The sequence below is a fragment of the Pristiophorus japonicus genome, chromosome 4 (genome assembly GCF_044704955.1).
Source record: "Pristiophorus japonicus isolate sPriJap1 chromosome 4, sPriJap1.hap1, whole genome shotgun sequence".
Classification (NCBI taxonomy): domain Eukaryota; kingdom Metazoa; phylum Chordata; class Chondrichthyes; family Pristiophoridae; genus Pristiophorus; species Pristiophorus japonicus.
This window is the reverse complement of record NC_091980.1, coordinates 184,509,572-184,531,473: the sequence shown is the minus strand read 5'-3', so window position 1 is coordinate 184,531,473 and position 21,902 is coordinate 184,509,572. Positions and strand designations below refer to the sequence as shown.

The following is a 21,902-nucleotide window of genomic DNA, read 5'->3' as shown; positions in this document are numbered from 1 at the left end:
GTCGGGAGGACGCATGCGCAGAAACGGTTAGTGCAAATAGTTACTCAGCCTTGATACAGACCAAGCTTCACTTTACAAGGTTGTATTTGTTGAAGTGACTGGTACAAACCACAGCGGGGGGGAAAAGTTCTCTCCCTCTTCTTTCAAATTCAAACTTGAGCACATAGACTTGACCTTCACCAGACATCGAGTATGTCATCACACTGCCAATAGAAACTGCCACAGACCCACCTCCTCCCTTTGGCGCAGGTGTCATGGCAACACATTGGCCAGCTTGGACTCCTGTGCTCAATAAATGGAAGCCATTCTAGCGTTTCTTCCAATTCCCTCTGGGTGTGCTACTGAGCTTATTGGCTCAAACTGATGTGCTTAACAGTTTTAAAGGCTAACCCATTTCCCTTTGGGCAAGCTAATCAGAATTCATAGCCACCCTTTGCATCAGCTGCTCCAAGGTATTTACATTTAAAACTGTCAGATCAGAAGGTATGCTGGACCTTTGGGAATTAACCAATACAATCTTGAACATGACCTTGTATCAGAAGCATTTTAACTTAAACCAAAAATCCCTTCCAGGCCAACTGGGAAAAATATGTTGAAACGTGACATACATTTTCTGCAGCACAATATTGAAGTATCGGCCTAGATATATGTGCTCCAGTTCTACAGTCTTTTCCAACCTTTGGCAAGATTATTTTGACTCTCATACCTTAGATCACTCTAATAGATGAGTCTCAGCTCTCCATACCTTAATGGCTATCCGTGCTGGAAGATCTAGGTGAACCTTTAGTAACGTGGCCAAGAGGACGAACAGCCAAACCCTGTCTAGCCATTGCCTTTAGGTACTGATTATATCTAATACTTCAATAAGCTTTTCCCTTGCATTCTTTTTTATGTCAGATCTCATTTTAAGTTTGAAATAACAATTTATTTCACAAAAGATGAAAAAGCCTGTAAGTATCAGCTATATATGTTAGCTTTTTCTTTTTCTGATGAGACGTTAAACGGAGGCCCTGTCTGCTCTCAGGTGGTTGTCAAAGATTCCACTGCCACTATTTTGAAGAGGAGCAGGGCAGTTCTCCCCGGTGTCCTGGCCAATATTTATCCCTCAATCAACATAACATAAAAAACAGATTATCTGGTGATTATCACATGGCTGTTTGTGGGAGCTTGCTTGTGTGAAAATTGGCTGCCACGTTTCTCACATTACAAGTGACTACACTCCAAAAGTGCTTCATGGCGGTAAAGCACTTTGAGATGTCCGGTGGTCATGAAAGGGGCTAAATAAATTCGTCCTTTCTTTCTTTCCTTTCTATAAATTCCCATGTGCATATTAAAAGGATGCGCTTGTTTGTACTGCAAAAATGGCCAACAGGCACCACCCCTTATTTCTGATTGGTCCCCTTGGAGGATAAGCCACACCCTGAAGTTTCACAGAAATGTGTCTCTCGATCCGCACATCCTGAGGTCTCACTGACTTTGCAAATTGTAACTCGATCCACTTTGACTTCCTGAAGCGACAGAGGATAGAGCTCCCCAGAAGACAGCAAGGGCCAGCCAAAGTGCCTCACCCGAGTTGAAGTACATCCCTCCCCCAGCCGAAGTGCCTTACCCAAGTGCATCCTCTTTCTCCCGCCCCCCCCCGGCCCTCCTCTCTCTCTCGCCCCTTCTCTCTCTCTCTCTCTCTCTCTCTTTCCCCTTCCCCTCTCTCCCCCTCTCTCTCTCTCTCTCTCTCTCTCCAGCCCCCCCTCTCTCTCCAGCCCCCCTCTCTCTCCAGCCCCCTCTCTCTCTCTCTCTCTCTCTCTCTCTCTCTCTCTCTCTCTCCACCCAGCCTCTCTCCCTCTCTCTCTCTCTCCCCACCCAGCCCCCCTCTCTCTCTCTCTCTCTCTCCACCCAGCCTCTCTCTCTCTCTCTCTCTCTCTCTCTCTCTCTCTCTCTCTCTCTCTCTCTCTCTCTCCACCCAGCCTCTCTCTCTCTCTCTCTCTCTCTCTCACTCTCTCCACCCAGCCACTCTCTCACTCTCTACCCAGCCCCTCTCTCTCTCTCTCTCTCTCTCTCTCTCTCTCCACGCAGCCTCTCGCTCTCGTGCACTCTCTCTCTCTCCACCCAGCCTCTCTCTCTCTCCACCCAGCCTCTCTCTCTCTCTCTCTCTCTCTCTCTCTCTCTCTCTCTCTCTCTCTCTCTCTCTCTCTCTCTCTCTCTCTCACTCTCTCTCTCCACCCAGCCACTCTCTCACTCACTCTCTCCACTTAGCCTCTCTCACTCACTCTCTCTACCCAGCCTCTCTCTCTCTCTCTCTCCACTCAGCCTCTCTCTCCACTCAGCCTCTCTCTCTACCCAGCCTCTCTCTCTACCCAGCCTCTCTCTCCACCCAGCGCCTCTCTCTCTCTCTCCACGCAGCCTCTTGCACTCGCGCTCTCTCTCCACCCAGCCTATCTCTCTCTCTCTCTCTCCACCCAGCCTATCTCTCTCTCCCTCTCTCTCCACCCAGCCCCTCTCTCATGCTCCCTCTCTCATGCTCTCTCTCTCTCTCGCTCTCCACCCAGCCTCCCTCTCTCTCGCTCTTTCGCTCTCTCGCTCTCTCATAGAAACATAGAAAATAGGTGCAGGAGTAGGCCCTTCGAGCCTGCACCACCATTCAATAAGATCATGGCTGATCATCCCCACAGTACTCCTTTCCTGCTTTCTCTCCCTACCCCTTGATCCCTTTAGCCGTTAAGGCCATATCTAACTCCCTCTTGAATATATCCAATGAACTGGCATCAACAACTCTCTGCGGTCGGGAATTCCATAGGTTAACAACTCTCTGAGTGAAGAAGTTTCTCCTCATCTCAGTCCTAAATGGCCTACCCCTTATCCTAAGACTGTGTCCCCTGGTTCTGGACTTCCCCATCATTGGGAACATTCTTCCCGCTTCTAACCTGTCCAGTCCCATCAGAAACTTTTATGTTTCTATGAGATCCCCTCTCATCCTTCTAAACTCCAGTGTATAAAGGCCCAGTTGATCCAGTCTATCCTCAAATGTCAGTCCTGCCATCCCGGGAATCAGTCTGGTGAACCTTCGCTGCACTCCCTCAATAGCAAGAACGTCCTTCCTCAGATTAGGAGACCAAAACTGCACACAATATTCCAGGTGAGGCCTCACCAAGGCCCTGTACAACTGCAGTAAGACCTCCCTGCTCCTATACTCAAATCCCCTAGCTATGAAGACCAACATACCATTTGCCTTCTTCACCGCCTGCTGTACCTGCATGCCAACTTTCAGTGACTGGTCTCGTTGCACCTCCCCCTTTCCTAATCTACCGCCATTCAGATGATAATCTGCCTTTGTGTTTTTGTCCTCAAAGTGGATAACCTCACATTTATCCACATTATATTCCATCTGCCATGCATTTGCCCACTCACCTAACCTGTCCAAGTCACCCTGCAGTCTTTTAGTGTCCTCCTCACAGCTCACACCGCCACTTACTTTAGTGTCATCTGCAAACTTGGAGATATTATACTCAATTCCTTCATCCAAATCATTGATGTATATTGTAAAGAGCTGGGGTCCCAGCACTGAGTCCTGCGGCACCCCACTGGTTACTGTCTGCCATTCTGAAAAGGACCCGTTTATCCCGACTCTCTGCTTCTTGTCTGCCAACCAGTTCTCTATCCACGTCAGTACATTACCCCCAATACCATGTGTTTTGATGTTGCACACCAATCTTTTGTGTGGGACCTTGTCAAAAGCTTTTTGAAAGTCCAAATACACCACATCCACTGGTTCTCCCTTGTCCATTCTACTCGTTGCATCCTTAAAAAATTTCAGAAGATTTGTCGAGCATGATTTCCCTTTCATAAATCCATGCTGACTTGGACCGATTCTGTCACTGCTTTCTAAATGCGCTGCTATTTCATCTTTAATAATTGATTCCAACATTTTCCCCACTACTGATGTCAGGCTAACCGGCCTATAGTTACCAATTTTCTCTACCTTTTTTAAACAGTGGTGTTACATTAGCTACCCTCCAGTCCATAGGAACTGATCCAGAGTCGATAGACTGTTGGAAAATGATCACCAATGCATCCACTATTCCTATGTCTACTTCCTTCAGTACTCTGGGATGTAGACTATCAGACCATAGAGATTTATCGGCCTTCAATCGCATTAATTTCCCTAACACAATTTCCCGCTTTATAAGGATATCCTTCAGTTCCTCCTTCTCACTAGACCCCCGGTCCCCTAGTATTTCCGGAAGGTTATTTGTGTCTTCCTTCGTGAAAACAGAATCGAAGTATTTGTTTAACTGGTCTGCCATTTCTTTGTTCCCCATTATAAATTTACCTGAATCTGACTGCAAGAGATCTACGTTTATTTTCACTAATCTGTTTCTCTTCACATATCTATAGAATCTTTTGCAGTTAGTTTTTATATGCCCAGCAAGCTTCCTCTCATACTCTATTTTCCCCCTCCTAATTAAACCCTTGTCCTCCTCTGCATTATTAAAAAATTCTCTCAGTCCTCAAGTTTGCTGTTTTTTCTGGCCAATTTATATGCCTCTTCCTTGGATTTAACACTCCTTAAATACCCTTGTTAGCCACAGTTGAGCCACCTTCCCCGTTTTATTTTTACTCCAGACAGGGATGTACAATTGTTGAAGTTCATCCATGTGATCTTTAAATGTTTGCCATTGCCTATCGACCGTCAACCCTTTAAGTATCACTCGCCAATCTATTCTAGCCAGTTCACGTCTCATACCATCGAATTTACCTTTCCCCAAGTTCAGGGCCCTAGTCTCTGAATTAACTGTGTCACTCTCCATCTTAATAAAGAATTCTACCATATTATGGTCACTCTTCCCCAAGGGGCCTCGCACAACAAGATTGTTAATTAGTCCTTTCTCATTACACATCACCCAGTCTAGGATGGCCAGCTCTCTGGTTGGTTCCTCAACAGAAAACCATCCCTAATACACTCCAGGAAATTCTCCTCCACCACATTGCTATCAGTTTAGTTAGCCCAGTCAATATGTAGATTAAAGTCGCCCATGATAACTGCTGTATCTTTATTGCACGCATCCCTAACTTGATGTTGTCCCCATCCTCATTACTACTGTTTGGTGGTCTTTACACAACTCCCACTAGCGTTTGCTGCCTTTTGGTATTCCGTAGCTCCACCCATACCGATTCCACATCATCCAGGCTAATGTCCTTCCTTACTATTGCATTAATTTCCTCTTTAGCCAGCAACGCCACCCCACCTCCTGTTCCTTTCTGTCTATCCTTCCTAAATGTTGAATACCCCTGGATGTTGAGTTCCCAGCCTTGGTCACCCTGGAGCCATATCTCCGTGATGCCAATTACATCATATCCGTTAACTGCTATCTGCGCAGTTAATTCGTCCACCTTATTCCGAATACTCCTCGCATTAAGGCACACAGCCTTCAGGCTTGTCTTTTTAACACACTTTGTCCCTCTCTCTACCCAGCTTCTCTCTCTCCACCCAGCCCCCCTCCCTCCCTCCCCAGCCTCTAGCGCTCTCGGCCCCAAGGCCCTCTGACTCCTACCCCCACCCCCGCTGCCGCTCAGTCGGCTCGGGGCTTGCAGCTCAGCGGGAGGCCCGGTCGGCCAGAGAAGCCGGCTCACGGAGGAGCAGCAGCTCGCAGCAATCGGCACCCTCCCGCCGCTATTAGGTGCAAGTGGGGTGGAGAGTCGGAGCCACAGGCCCTGTTTCTGGTACAACGTGGGTGAAATGATTTGGCCGGGCGGCAGAAGCGGAGCTTTTTGGGGCGGGGCTTGTCGCCTGTCGGTCAAAAAAGTGCAGTACAAATAGTTAGTCCCATATTAAAATGGAATCTGCCTATGTAAATTGGTGTACTGTAATCCTACCCTCCCACCAGTGGTGGCACTGCAGTTTCAGGTTTGCTTCTCCCAGCTCCTTCTCCTGCACTGAAAGCAACTCCTATGTTCCAACCAACACCACTCATTACTTCATATCCTAAATTGCTGTACCTTTTGCTTATTTAACTATAAATATATAATATAGAAAAGTGACAATGTATAACTTCAAAAATGGCGACTGAATTACATGCCCTGGCCCCGTTATCTCCTGCTCTCTAACTCTGCTTTATCTGAAGACCACATTTTGTCTTGATTCCCTGTGTGGAAAGCTGTGGAAAGATAACTATTAGTTTTATATTTACAGAAGGCAACGTTCCATCTAACGTGTCAATTAGACAAAATATTAAAAAAGATCACAACTCCCAAGAACCAAGTCGAATCTTTAGGAAATAATTTTTAAATAATGTTTCTCCTTTCAGATTGTCACATTTAGGTGATTGCTTTGTGAAATCACAAATTGCTTTTTGTGGAATTTTGCAGCCCTTATATGTAGGCAGTCAGCAATCACCAAAATTTGAAGTAGAAAAGATTTTAATCTCAAATTTAAAAAAAAAAGAACTGTCAGTTAAATACAAACTGAAGTATTTATTTAAATTTGATCAATCTTCCCCTGAAATCTATAATTGATGAAACTTGCATCAAAGTAACCTTGTACTGCAAGTTGTGGATCAACTGCCAACTACAATGAAACAAAAATAATTGTTTTTGGTCACACATCACAGCTTTGTGGCTCAGAGACGAGAGAGAGAGAGACTCTCAGTTTGTCAAAGTTGCAAACTTAACCATATTCAACGCCTCTCTCTGAGAGTGCGGTTAAGATTGGGAACGTGCCGTAGAAGGGTAAAATTTCACCTTCTCTCTCTCTCCAGTGTGAACGGACTGCGTCCTAACCCACCGTCTCATCAGAATTCCCAAATCACCATTCTATTCTAGTGCTTCAAACATAATAGCTGACTGCAACGTTCCTGACAATTATTGATTTTTATGATCTTTGAGCTAGTCAGAGTGGGAATCGCAGGATAGCTCAGATGAATACATGGCTTGAGGAGTGGTGCACAAGGGAGGGATTCAAATTCCTGGGACATTGGAACTGGTTCTCGGGGAGATGGGATCAGTACAAACCGGACAGTCTGCACCTGGGCAGGACCGGAATCAATGTCCTGGGGGGGAGTGTTTGCTAGTGCTGTTGGGGAGGAGCTAAACTAATATGGCAGGGGGCTGGGAACCTATGGAGGGAGACAGAGGGAAGTAGAATGGGGGCAGAAGCAAAAGATAGAAAGAAGAAAAGTAAAAGTGGAGGGCAGAGAAACCTAAGGCAAAAAGCAAAAAGGGCCACATTACACCAAAATTCTAAAAAGGCAAAGTGTGTTAGAACGACAACCCTGAAGGCTCTGTGCCTCAATGCGAGGAGTATTTGGAATAAGGTGGACGAATTTAACTGCGCAGATAGCAGTTAACGGATATGATGTAATTGGCATCACGGAGACATGGCTCCAGGGTGACCAAGGCTGGGAACTCAACATTTAGGAAGGATAGGCAAAGGAAAAGGAGGCGGGGTGGCATTGCTGGTTAACGAGGAATTTAATGCAATAGTAAGAAAGGATATTAGCTTGGATGATGTGGAATCTGTATGGGTGGAGCTACGGAATGCTAAGAGGCAGAAAACGCTAGTGGGAGTTGTGTACAAACCACCAAACATAGTAGTAAAGATGGGGACAGCATCAAACAAGAAATTAGGGATGCATGCAATAAAGGTACAGCAATTATCATGAATGACTTTAATCTACATATTGATTGGGCTAACCAAACTGGTAGCAATGCGGTGGAGGATGATTTCCTGGAGTCTATTAGGGATGATTTTCTAGACCAATATATCGGGGAACCAACTAGGGAGCTGGCCATCCTAGACTGGGTGATGTGTAATGAGAAAGGACTAATTAGCAATCTTGTTGTGCGAGGCCCCTTGGGGAAGAGTGACCATAACATGGTGGAATTCTTTATTAAGATGGAGAGTGACAGTTAATTCAGAAATTGGGTCCTGAACTTAAGGAAAAATAACTTCGATGGTTTGAGGCATGAATTGGCTAGAATAAACTGGCGAGTGATACTTAAAGGGTTGACGGTGGAGAGGCAATGGCAAACATTTAAAGATCACATGGATGAACTTCAACAATTGTACATCCCTGTCTGGAGTAAAAATAAACCGGGTAAGCTGGCTCAACCATGGCTAACAAGGGAAATTAAAGATAGTGTTAAATCCAAGGAAGAGGCATATAAATTGGCCAGACAAAGCAACTAACCTGAGGACTGGGAGAAATTTAGAATTCAGCAGAGGAGGACAAAGGGTTTAATTAAGAGGGGCAAAATAGAGTACGAGAGGAAGCTTACTGGGAACATAAAAACTGACTGACAAAGCTTCGAGAGATATGTGAAGAGAAAAAGATTAGTGAAGACAAACGTAGGTCCCTTACAGTCGGATTCAGGTGAATATATAATGGGGAACAAAGAAATGGCAGACCAATTGAACAAATACTTTGGTTCTGTCTTCACGAAGGAAAACACAAATAACCTTCTGGAAGTACTAGGGAACCGAGTGTCGAGTGAGAAGGAGGAACTGAAGGATATCCTTATTAGGTGGGAGATTGAAGGCTGATAGTCTGCATCCCAGAGTACTTGAGGAAGTGGCCCTAGAAATAGTGGATGCATTTGTGATCATTTTCCAACAGTCTGTCGACTCTGGATCAGTAGCTACCCTCCAATCCATAGGAAATGTTACACCACTTTTTAAAAAGGAAGGGAGAGAGAAAGCGGGTAATTATGGACCGGTTAGCCTGACATCAGTAGTGGGGAAAATGTTGAAATCAATTATTAAGGATGAAATAGCAGCGCATTTGGAAAGCAATAGCAGGATCAGTCGAAGTCAGCATGGATTTATGAAGGGGAAATCATGCTCGACAAATTTTCTGGAATTTTTTGAGGATGTAACTAGTAGCATGGACAAGGGAGAACTAGTGGATGTGGTGCATTTGGACTTTCAAAAGGCTTTTGACAAGGTCCCACACAAGAGATTGGTGTGTAAAATCAAAGCAAGTGGTATTGGGGGTAATATACTGACGTGGATAGAGAATTGGTTGGCAGACAGGAAGCAGAGAGTCGGGATAAACGGGTCCTTTTCAGAATGGCAGGCAGTGACTAGTGGAGTGCCGCAGAACTCAGTGCTGGGACCCCAGCTCTTTGCAATATACATCAATGATTTGGATGAAGGAATTGAGTGTAATATCTCCAAGTTTGCAGATGACACTAAACTGGGTGCCAGTGTGAGCTGTGAGGGGGACGCGAAGAGGCTGCAGGGTGACTTGGACAGGTTAGGTGAGTGGGCAAATGCATGGCAGATGCAGTATAATGTGGATAAATGTGAGGTTTTCCACTTCGGGGACAAAACGCGAAGAAAGAATATTATCTGAATGGCGGCAGATTAGGAAAAGGGGAGGTGCAACGAGACCTGGGTGTCATGGTTCATCAGTCACTGAAAGTAGGCATGCAGGTACAGCAGGCGATAAAGAAGGCAAATGGTATGTTGGCCTTCATAGCTAGGGGATTTGAGTATAGGAGCAGGGAGGTCTTACTGCAGTTGTACAGGGCCTTGGTGAGGCCTCACCTGGAATATTGTGTTCAGTTTTGGTCTCTTAATCTGAGGAAGGACGTTCTTGCTATTGAGGGAGTGCAGCGAAGGTTCACCAGACTGATTCCAGGGATGGCAGGACTGACATATGAGGAGAGACTGAATCAACTGGGCCTTTATAAATTGGAGTTTCGATGGATGAGAGGAGATCTCATAGAAACATACAAGATTCTGACGGGGACGGGACAGGTTAGATGCGGGTAGAATGTTCCCGATGTTGGGGAAGTCCAGAACCAGGGGACACAGTCTTAGGATAAGGGGTACGCCATTTAGGACCGAGATGAGGAGAAACTTCTTCACTCAGAGAGTTGTTAACCTGTGGAATTCCCTGCTGCAGAGAGCTGTTGATGCCAATTCATTGGATATATTCAAGAGAGAGTTAGATATGGCCCTTGCGGCTAAGGGGATCAAGGGGTATGGAGAGAAAGCAGGAAAGGGGTACTGAGAGAATGATCAGCCATGATCTTATTGAATGGTGGTGCAGGCTGGAAGAGCCAAATGACCTACTCTCGCACCTATTTTCTATGTTTTTGTGAAAGGTGTGCAGTGTAATTGATTTATGTAATTATTTAGTCAAATAAGAAGCAGCTTCACAGCACCTGCTGTAACAGCTGTCAGAATATAATGCCATAATAAGAAAATACTGCAGATGCTGGAAATCTGAAATATTAACAGCAAAATGCTGCAAATGCTCAGCAGGCCAGGCAACTTCTGTGGCAAAAGAAAGAGTTAACGTTCCATGTTGACCTTTCGTGAGAACTGGATAAGGACAATTCTTGGTCACACAGACCAGGAGAACCCAGTCCACGCTGATTAATCGCAGCCACGGCCAGTTTTGCGATGCTACGATTGGCTGCACAGTCTTGCGTTGAGGAAGGACCAAACTGGCAAGAGTTCCTGTTCCTTATTGCCATCCAGTGACCTCTCTTAGAAAGTGCTTGTGTGTGGACATTAGGAGGTGAATGGCTCAGGTTTGGCTGGCATGCGCTTTGTGGTCAAATAGCTTGCCGATGCCTGCTATTAAGACGTCCAATTGAATAACTGACGTAATCCTGTTTTTAAATGTGTGTGTATATAAGGAGTAGACTGCTGAAAGTTCTGAGTTTTTGCACGGTTTCAGTGCAGTATGCTAATCATTTTTCAGTATACCATGAAAGTTTAATCGGTACTGAATTTGACCAGAATAACTTTTGTAAGCTGATTAAGTTTGCAATTGTTTTTAAACTTCTTTTTGAGTTTATTATGTTAAATTAAATAATTTTTCCCCATTTTTCAGATTGATCCAGCTCTTGAAGCTCAATTAAGCAAGAATAAAGACAAGATTACAGTGGAATCAGAGTATCAGGTGGAGTATAAAAATTGTGCAGCCCTGAACAACTGATCACACAAAGTGATTAATGTTCATCATCTAAATTTGAGACAATTTCATTATGTTCTTTTATTCTGTTAATCCTTTTGGTTCAAGATTTATGGATGCATCGCCAAGCACAATGTTCACTCGATCGCAACATTTGATTGTACCTCAGACCTCCCACCACCATCCATAGTGCCTCGTTTTTTTTGTCATCCTCCAACACTGCTTTGCTGTCAATGGTTTCGTTGGTTACTATGGGCCCAAATTTGGCCAGGAGTTGCTCCGGTTTTTTTGGAGCAACCTGATTTTTCTGGAGTATCTTAAAAATCCCCATTCTGCACATTTAATTTGCCCCAGTGTAAGTGAGTTAGTTAGGATTTTTTTTAGTTTATTTTTTTTTTCAAAAGGGGGCATTGCCAGGCACCTATGCCTGTTTTGGCCATTTAAGCCAATTTGGACAGCTAATAGTTGCTCCAAACTAACCTAGGCCAGTGTATGTGGCCGCACAGAAAACCCTTGCGCAGGTAAGTTCATTCTAAAGCACCAAGCACTAAACAACGCACAAAAATAAGAATTCAATAACAAATAAAAAAATACAAGAAAGCTGCGAGGACCTGCACCTAGCACATAGACTTACAAAGCGCAATAAGTAATAATAATTAACAAATAAAAAATAGAAGAAACCCTGCACCTAAAGCACCAAGACCAAAGTTATAAGCAATCAATCAATAACACATAATAAATAGAAGTCCTACCAAAACATGGCCCGGGAAGGCAGCGGGCCACCGATGAGGGAGCCCATTCAGCCAGGGATAGGGGCGGTACGCTTCGGCCCCTCCCACACAGCCTGCAGCACACTCATATTCTGGGGGCGAGCAACTACTGCGCATGCGCGCACACTCGAGCGCTCATGTGCAGAGGTCCCGGCATTGTTTTCGGCGCTGGGACCTGGCTCCACCCCCGAATCCAGTGGCCATGCTACGCTACCATCAAGGAGAGGCTGGGGAGCGGCCAAACTCAGTCCGAAGATTTTTGGCACCCTTGGAGTTCTACAAAAGCAGCGCGCCTCTGGTGAGCGCGCCAAAAATCTGTACTGGCCAAATTTGGGCCCAAACACCTCTTTTGGCCTACCTATCCTTTTGCCAGCAGTCTAAATACTCCTCCAGGCTTTTCCCTGCAAGCTTGGTTTGCATTTTTCATAAGATGAACAATGTTTTTTCAGAAGTTCACGTTATGAAGTTATCCAGTGAGTAGATGAACCACACAGATTAGGAAGGTTCTAGGTTCAGTCCCTGGTCTGTGCTGAGTTAGCTGAACAAAGTCATTGGCCCAGAATTTGCTGGAGAGGGACATCTTGCGGCGTGTCCTGTTAATTAGACTTTTTCCTTGCCCTTCAGCTGAAAAATTTTGCGCCGCAAATTGCTAAAAGCAGGGAGCTGATAACGACTTGATGAAACGGGTCCAACAGTGAATCTCCTTAACCAACGAGATATAAGGATTAAGAAAGAAGGAGAAGGAAATAGGATGAATTAGAGTCCAATCAGGCACAGAAATCGAACTAGAGAGTGAAAGAAAGATTAGTTTAAGAGAGAAAAGAGACAAAGAACAAGTTTTTAAAAAAAAAAAAAATTTACTGCAATTTTAAAAACCGAGGAACAATTTACTAGCTGCAGCAGTGAGACTCCACAGTTTCAATTGTTCCCTTTCTGGGCCAGAGGAACATAAATCTTGTTATTAAAAGGGTCCTTGCACTGTTAAGTACCAGCCCTAACTTTCTGTGGTTCATTTAATTCGTAATTAATTTGCAAATGCAGCAACTTCTTGAGACTCATGGGGAGGTTGAGGGCAAGCTGCCATTTTTGCAGCACTTTATTGGCAGAGTGGTGCAAATCGCCCAGCAATTTATGCCGATCCGCAACTCGCCCCAAATTGCTGGTTTATTTATGGACTAATAATAGTGTGTGCATTAAATTCGCCATTATTGTGCCAGAAAATGGTATTTGGGATCCTACAAATAGCCTTGGTGCCCTTGTGTTGTTGCTTGAAACGTCAGCAAGAATTCCTACTCCTAATCGTTATCCGGAAAATCCTGTTGTGTGTCCACATCTGTGAGCAACAGATGAAAGGTATCATTGGGCTCCATGGTGATGCTTCCCATACCCTGCTAGCACAATGGCGAAGTTTGCAACTTGATAATCTAGATAAGCACACGAGGGAGAAAGGAAAAGGATATGCTGGTGGGGTTAGATGAAGAGGGGTGGGAGGAAGCTCGATGTGAGCATAAACCTTGGCATAGCCCAGTTGGACCAAATGGCTTTTATCTGTGCTGTAGATTCTGTGTAATTTTATGTAATTGGGTGAGGTGTTGGAGGACTAGTGCCTATGGAACTGTACTCCAGCAAGGAGACATTACCTTCAGGAGGGAAAATTGCAAGAAAAAGAATTGACAAAGGGAAAGTGTGTACAGCAGTAATTTTATAAACTCATGTTAGTCTTTTCTGGTGTTGATTACCAGAACATATTCTTTAATATTTCCTCTTCACTTTTTTTCCTTTCCTTAGAAGCTGAGTGAGACTCTTTGGCATCAGGTTGTTATGATGATTGATGTTTGGAACTGAGTGTGTCCTCTGGTGGCAGTCGTAAGCTAGTACCTGAGGTGGGCCGATCTAAAGTACAGTTAGGTGCTGTTGATTGACGGGCCAACCAAATCTGGTTCTTTGATTGGACCTGGAGAGGTGAACCTGAAGATTGGTATTCTTCCCGAAATGATCCTGCAACACAGTGGATTGGGTGATTCTAAATGTTGAAGCTGCTGAAAGCAGATCAGTTCTCTGTGCTGACAGAAAGCTTCACAATTTCAGCTGGTTAAACTCCCAACACATTTTGCCCACTGAACTGTCAAAGAGCCTTGCCTTTAGTCGAACTGGATCTTAAGTTCTCTGGGCTTAAGCAGCAGAGTTACCCTTATAAGGAGGCAATTTGCACTCTATATTGGGCAAAGAGGAGCTACTTTTGGATTTCTTTGCAGTTTGGTTTGGAGAGCATTAATCATGGTAATGGATTCACCTGGATGACTAAAAGAAAGGAGCTGCAGTCTTAAAATTACCACAGTCATTGATTTCACAGAGTAAGAATTAATTTTTGTATTTCCTGGACCTGGTCCTGTCCAACAGTGGAATATTAAAATGACTCGGCAAAGTTTAAAATACCACAGCACCATGGCGGGTCTTTTTATTTTCTGATTTAGTGCAGTGGCTATTGGTCATTTGTATAACCTGGTGACCATTCTTATCACACAAGGGCCAATGCTGTTGTCACCTAACATCCACACGTGTGCACTTTTCAGCAGGAATTGCTGAATTGCAGTCAGGAACAGGAGCCTTACCGGATTCTCCAGCTTGAACTGGTTAACTCAGCATATACCAAGAATCATCCTTTGAATCTTCCTGGTATCGATGGCTCCGTTCCCAACTGCCCATTGAACCATCGAAGAGCCATTCATTGACTTTGATCTGGATTACTTTCCTTGCTTTTTCTGTTTTACACTTTTCCCAGTCTCCACGTTGCTTTTTACTCCTCCCTTTTTATCATCATTGTAGTTCTGTGCAGTTTGCTCCTTCGGCTCATGTTGCTTTCCCCTAACTGCTATATTGAACTACCCACAATTAAATGATTGTTTAGTGTGACTTTGGGGGAGGAAGGAAAGGGAAATGCTCATTGGAGGACTGATACTGCTGCCATTGACTGAAGTTAGTACAATGATTAATGCTTGGCCACTGCAAGCTATAGGATTGATTATAGTGACCTTTATATCAGCACTGTACCATGAGAAGGATTTATCCCTTCCATTGGTAATTCTCATTCTGCCCAATTATTTCTGAGCTATATGACGTGTACTGTGTAACATAGGAGTGAACGTCCGTGGCATTTTCAACATTTCACTTTTACAGGCAAAATAAAGGTTCTCTGACTTGTAGCTAGAAATAATTTTTTTTAAATCTCTGCTGAATCTCAGTATATTGATACTGTTGGATATTGCAGTAAAGATTCATACCTAGAGTATTCTGAAATAATTATGCCATATGATAAATGTTCCATCTTTAAAAGCAACTTTGGATTTGAGGGACAAAAACAAGGTGCTGATGTATTATTTATGATCTAGACTTCTGTGACGAGGATTGGAGAGTTTTAAATTTGGCATGTCTTGATTGCTGTTGTAGCTGTAGGATGAAGAGACTCCTTTCTAGCTGTGCCCTTGCCCTGTGCAGATTTTCCTTCGTGACTCTTTCCATTTCAGAAGTGGGCAGTTGTTATGGCTTGGTGTATTCAGTGAGAGCAACTGAAAGCAATGCGATTTGTCTGAATGTGCTGCAAATATTAAGACTGCCCAGTTCAATAAACTGGGGACCATTATATGTTATGCTGTTGTACGACTCTGTACAACTACACTTTGTCCGTGAGGCCAGTGGGGTTGGAAGAGATCTTCAAATGTAAAAGTATTGACTTTTATGGATAAAGTTACTTTTTAATTGAATAACTAAATGTATAATCAATCAATCTAAAATACGATGTCCTAGGGGGAGTGTTTGCTAGTGCTGTTGGGGAGGGTTTAAACTAATATGACCGGGTTGGAAATCTCTGTAGGGAGACAGAGGGAAGTAAAATGGGGGCAGAAGCAAAAGGTAGAAAGGAGATAAGGAAAAGTGGAGGGCAGAGAAATCAAAGTCATAAATCAAAAAGGGCCACATTGCAACATAATTCTAAAAGGACAAAGAGTGTTAAAAAAACAAGCCTGTAGGCTCTGTGTCTCAATGCGAGGAGCATTTATAATAAGCTGGATGAATTAACTGTGCAGATAGCTGTTAACGGATATGATGTAATTGGGATTATGGAGACATGGCTCCAGGGTGACCAAGGCTGGAAACTCAACATCCAGGGGTATTCAATATTCAGGAAGGATAGGCAGAAAGGAAAAGGAGGTGGGGTAGCGTTGCTGGTTAAAGAGGAGATTAACGCAATAATAAGAAAGGACATTAGCTTGGATGATGTGGAATCTGTATGGGTAGAGCTGCAGAACACCAAAGGGCAGAAAACGCTAGTGGGAGTTGTGTACAGACCACCAAACAGTAGTAGTGAGGTTGAGGATGGCATCAAACAGGAAATTAGGGATGCGTGCAATAAAGGTACAGCAGTTATCATAGGTGACTTTCATCTGCATATAGATTGGGCTAACCAAACTGGTAGCAATACGGTGGAGGAGGATTTCCTGGAGTGCATAAGGGATGGTTTTCCAGACCAATATGTCGAGGAACCAACTAGAGAGCTGACTATCCTAGACTGGGTGTTGTGTAACGAGAGAGGATTAATTAGCGATCTTGTTGTGCCCTTTGGGGAAGAGTGACCATAATATGGTAGAATTCGTCATTAAGATGGAGAGTGGCACAGTTAATTCAGAGACTAGGGTTCTGAACTTGAACTTAAAGAAAGATAACTTCGATGGTATGAGACGTGAATTGGCGAGGATAGACTGGCGAATGATACTTAAAGGGTTGATGGTGGCTAGGCAATTGCAGACATTTAAAGATCACATGGATGAACTTCAACAATTGTACATCCCTGTCTGGCGTAAAATTAAAACGGAGAAGATGGCTCAACCGTGGCTAACAAGGGAAATTAGGCATAGTGTTAAATCCAAGGAAGAGGCATATAAATTGGCCAGAAAAAGCAGCAACCTGAGGACTGGGAGAAATTTAGAATTCAGCAGAGGAGGACAAAGGGTTTAATTAGGAGGGGGAAAATAGAGTATGAGAGTAAGCTTGCAGGGAACATAAAAACTGACTGCAAAAGCTTCTATAGATATGTGAAGAGAAAAAGATTAGTGAAGGTAAAAGTAGATCCCTTGCAGTCAGAATCAGGTGAATTTATAATGGGGAACAAAGAAATGGCAGACCAATTGAACAAATACTTTGGTTCTGTCTTCACTAAGAAAGACACAAATAACCTTCTGGAAATATTAGGGGACCGAGGGTCTAGCGAGAAGGAAGAACTGAAGGAAATCCTTATTAGTCAGGAAATTGTGTTAGGGAAATTGATGGGACTGAAGGCCGATAAATCCCCAGGGCCTGATAGTCTGCATCCCTGGAGTACTTAAGGAAATGGCCCTAGAAATAGTGGATGCATTGGTGGTCAGTTTCTAACATTCTATAGATTCTGGATCAGTTCCTATGGATTGGAGGGTTGCCAATGTAACCCCACTTTTTAAAAAAGGGGGGAGAGAGAGAAAACGGGGTATTATAGACCGGTTAGCCTGACATCGGTAGTGGGGAAAATATTGGAATCAATTATTAAAGATGTAATAGCGCATTTGGAAAGCAGTGACAGGATCGGTCCAAGTCAGCATGGATTTATGAAAGGGAAATCATGCTTGATAAATCTTCTAGAATTTTTTAAGGATGTAACTAGTAGAGTGGACAAGGGATAACCAGTGGATGTGATGTATTTGGACTTTCAAAAGGCTTTTGACAAGGTCCCACACAAGAGATTAGTGTGCAAAATTAAAGCACATGGTTTTGGGGCTAATGTATTGCCGTGGATAGAGAACTGGTTGGCAGACAGGAAGCAAAGAGTAGGAATAAACCGGTCCTTTTCAGAATGGCAGGCAGTGACTAGTGGGGTACCGCCAAGGTTCAGTTCTGGGACCCCAGTTCTTTACAATATACATTAATGACTTAGACAAAGGAATTGAATGTTATATCTCTCAAGTTTGCAGATGACACTAAGCTGGGTGGCAGTGCGGGCTGTGAAGAGGATGCTAACAGGCTGCAGAGTGACTTGGACAGGTTAGGTGAGTGGGCAAATGCATGGCAGATGCAGTATAATGTAGATAAATGTGAGGCTATCCACTTTGGTGGCAAAAACAGGAAGGCAGAATATTATCTGAATGGTGACAGATTAGGAAAAGGGGAGGTGCAACGAGACTTGGGTGTCATGGTACATCATTCATTGAAAGCTGGCATGCAGGTACAGCAGGCGGTGAAGAAGGCAAATGGCATGTCGGCCTTCATAGCGAGAGGATTTGAGTATAGGAGCAGGGATGTCTTACTGCAGTTGTACAGGGCCTTAGTGAGGCCACACCTTGAATATTGTGTGCAGTTTTGGTCTCCTAATCTGAGGAAGGACATTCTTGCTATTGAGGGAGTGCCGCGAAGGTTCACCAGACTGATACCCGGGATGGCAGGACTGACATATGAAGAAAGACTGGATCGACTAGGCTTATATTCACTGGAATTTAGAAGAATGAGAGGGGATCTCATAGAAACATATAAAATTCTGACGGGATTGGACAGGTTAGATGCAGGAAGAATGTTCCTGATGTTGGGGAAGTCCAGCACCAGGGGTCACAGTCTAAGGGTAAGGGGTAAGTCATTTAGGACCGAGATGAGAAGAAACTTCTTCACTCAGAGAATTGTGAACCTGTGGAATTCTCTACCACAGAAAGTTATTGAGGCCAGTTCATTAGATATATTCAAAAGGGAGTTAGATGTGGCCCTTACGGCTAAAGGGTTCAAGGGGTATGGAGAGAAAGCAGGAATGGGGTACTAAAGTTGTAAAAATGATCAGCCATGATATTGAATGGTGGTGCAGCTCGAAGGGCTGAATGGCCTACTCCTGCACCTATTTTCTATGTTTCTATATAACGTGCAGCAAAAACAATATGTCCAAATCCAGCTAAATAACTAATAAATCACAGATAAGTCAAATAATTTAACAAGAAATGAGTTATAACATGAGTACAGTGTATAAACATTTTAATTCAAATATATTTCTGAAAATATAATGGGGCCGAAATTCGGCGTCTGGATAAGGCCCATTACTGCCGTTTTGCGACGGCATGATGCGGAATCGAGTAGCCACCGCGCTTCAGTCGATTGGCTGCCACAATCCAAATTCATCTCGGGGATTTTTCGGGCGTCCCCACTCCCGCCCCACTGCTGCCGACCATCCCAAGCGCATCATCAAGGCGCACACCGCCGCTCTCCCGCACCTCCATCCCACTCAGCGCAAAATTTACCTTTAAAAATAGATGATCCACTGCTCGGTTCCCCCGACAGATTTTCCTGTCGATGCACTTTGTTTTTTTGAGTGTGCAGCACGGCAGCCCTTCAAAGTGAGGGTGCAATGCCGTGGCCGCCATGTTTTTTTTTTGGCCAGCCGATTTCCTGATCGGCTGGACGCTTATGGCCCCTGGGTTGGGCCGGGCCGTCAACAGGCAGCCTGGCACCCTCTCTTGGGTACTGGGTCGCTGGCCCAGCTGAAACCCTCCCTGGTGGCCCAGTGGCAGAACCTAGAAATTTGCTGCTTCTCTCCCCTTTAAATGAGGGGAGAGACGTGGTGACGCACACTGACGTGGAGACATGAGTGACAGCAGTGGAGACTGCATCCCGTCCTCACTTCCATCCCTCACCACACTTCCGCCCCCATTATGACCGACTTCCGGTCTGCTCCCAAAAAATTGCCAAAGAGGTGAAAATGGATCAGGAGTCCGCCTCGTCGGACCCGATGGTAAAAACGTGTTTTTAAAAAAAAAAGTAGGTGCGCCAGCTTTCTGACAGGCCTGAATTTTGACCCCAATATGTCTAACCTGTGACTCCATCTGCAGGATGTTGGTGCAGTGATGACTAGGATACAACATTTGTATCACTATTTGTGGTATTCAGTGCACATTTGGCTGCAGACACCCAACACTATTATAAGGGCTATTATGAGAATTTTTGATGGGTTAGCATTTTTATGTGTGCAAAGCATTCCTAAATTCTTGATTCCTATAAAAGCATCTTTCTACAATCCAGGAAATGTTTGGAATCTTTCCTTGTATACAGTTAGATCCCTCATGCACTGAGAGGACAGACCTTCTCATTGTTGAGGTTTGGAATGCAGTGCTGGGCACTCAGTGGTGCATCAGCTGAAACATTGCCCCCTACCATGTCCAAGACTTGAGTTCAAATATTGTGCAGCCAAAACTAATAGGATAAAAGTCTCCTTTCCCTGTGGGCTGTGATGGTCCGAGGTCTCAAATAGAACATGGGTTCCAAGTGGTCATAAGCATAAAACTGCCCTTAATTCAGCAATGATTGTCAACCTCAGCTTTTGCTAATTATAACTTTAAATCCAGGACGTTGTTCTCCATAGTGGGATTTTGGGGACGAGAGGAGCAAGTTTTTGAGAGTAGAAGATTTGGCAAAGTTTGGTATGGTGATATTTCTGGTGGGCAAGAAGGAATATAGTAATGAACCCTGTCTTACCTTGTACATGATAGCATCATGTCCTATTGCTCTTTCATTAAACCCTGTTACTGTACAGAAAGCACAAAATGATTCTGTTTATCTGAACAGTTTGGGGATACCCTTGTTCGGATAGGTGAATAATTTGGGTATTACTTTGAGTGTTAGTAATTCGGGATGGAAGCTGATGTGCAGCATGATAAATTAATTATACATATTGCACACGGGAAGTGCCGCTGAAGTCGATGTGATGAATGAGTGGCTTCCCACTTTTAAAGCAGTGCAGCTCACAAGCTCTTTGCTGAGGGCTACAATCCCAAGCAAATGTCTTTCTCAAGGGCACTTTGACAAGCTCCGTACACTGCTCCATTCGAGCAGGGGAGCCTCTGCGGCTTCCCAAGCAGTGTGCTCCTGACTGCAGCTGTGAGATTGCAGGACATTTCCATGCAGAGAAAGACCTGGTATTTCCCCACAAAGAGGAGGGAGAAGGAAGATAATCCCATTTGACTTCTTTAACAGCTTGCTAAAGAGTGACAAGAAAGCAGGACCGCATCTTAAATTAATTTCTGAAATATTCTTTTGTTAAAGGAAATAAATGCAGAATAGGAAAAGAGAAAGGAGAAGAAAAATAAGTGACTTGGGAAGGGAGGAGAAAAATTATTTATGCATGGAAGTGTTTTATTCTCCCAAGGTCTTCCTTTCTTCATGTTCCTTGTGCCAGCATTTAGCACTGTTCCCTCTTTTTCCCTTGCATTCAAATGTGAGAAAACAACAGGATGCTATTGGAAAGCAAGAATCCATAGCACAAGTGAGAGCTCAATAAGAAAGGCAAATGTCTCCCAATAGACTTTCCTTTTTTTCTTTCAGTGAAGAGCAAGAAGAGAGGCAAGTGCTGAATCCTAGTGCAGCGACATCCTATAGCAAAAACAGCCATAAACAGAAACACATGGAGCAGCAGCTCTGCAGGGGGAGAGGAAGCATTGCCATCGAGAATAGCATTGTAACTGCAGAGAGGTGGTAATAAAATTTAAGTGCTTCTTTAGAAGGGGCGCAGAGTCTTTTGCATTTGTAAAAATGCTTGACATGGCCTTCAAACCAATGAATTACTGCCATTTACATTATCCAATCGGTTTTCAATAGGCTATATGATTTTTTTTTTGATTAATGCAAGAACATAATGCTTGGATATATTTGTGAGACAGTGAGAATGTATAACTTTTTTTTAAAAACAGAAACTACAAGAACGTAACTTGGATGAGTGGGTAAACATCCGAGGACCACGTCCCTGGGAAGATTCTAAAACTCTCCAAGAGCAGCAACGGAAGACTCAAACTGCAAACAGAACTCAATATTAACATGAAGCACTAATTCTTCGACATGTACATCTGCTAACTGGATATCTGGCAGAGCTGAATTGAAGACCTGAGCTGGTGGGTTTTCTGAAAAATGTAAAAATTGAACATGTTTGTATTTTTGCATTGATTTAATAACAATGGAATGTTATTGAAACATTGTAATTTAAAATGGCAGAGTGTGAAAGAGGATCTGCTGATTATATTGTAAATCTGTTCCAATATATGAAATCAGTTTTTTTTTAAATAAAATTGTCCCAGAAGGTTTCATTAACAGTGCAAAGTGAGTTTTAAACTATTGCCGTAGGAAGTTACAGCCAAATGCTATGTTTTTCTTTATTTCTCCAGTAACT

General features: G+C 43.8%; 1 protein-coding gene across 3 annotated transcripts in view; it reads left to right on the top strand.

Moving 5' to 3' along the window:
• The window catches only part of cox16 (cytochrome c oxidase assembly factor COX16), an 85,486-nt gene extending 63,970 nt beyond the window's left edge, over positions 1 to 21,516 (top strand). The window contains exons 3-6 of one of the 3 annotated variants that reach the window (XM_070878892.1): positions 10,839 to 10,907; positions 17,679 to 17,760; positions 21,065 to 21,211; positions 21,430 to 21,516. In XM_070878892.1, the coding sequence (XP_070734993.1) occupies positions 10,839 to 10,907; positions 17,679 to 17,760; positions 21,065 to 21,093 (180 nt within the window). In that variant the 3' untranslated portion in view covers positions 21,094 to 21,211; positions 21,430 to 21,516. Of the gene's footprint in view, positions 1 to 10,838; positions 10,908 to 17,678; positions 17,761 to 21,064; positions 21,215 to 21,429 lie in introns of all 3 variants that reach the window. The other 2 variants (XM_070878891.1, XM_070878893.1) reach the window with 2 other exon arrangements.
• The last annotated feature ends 386 nt before the right edge of the window (positions 21,517 to 21,902 follow it).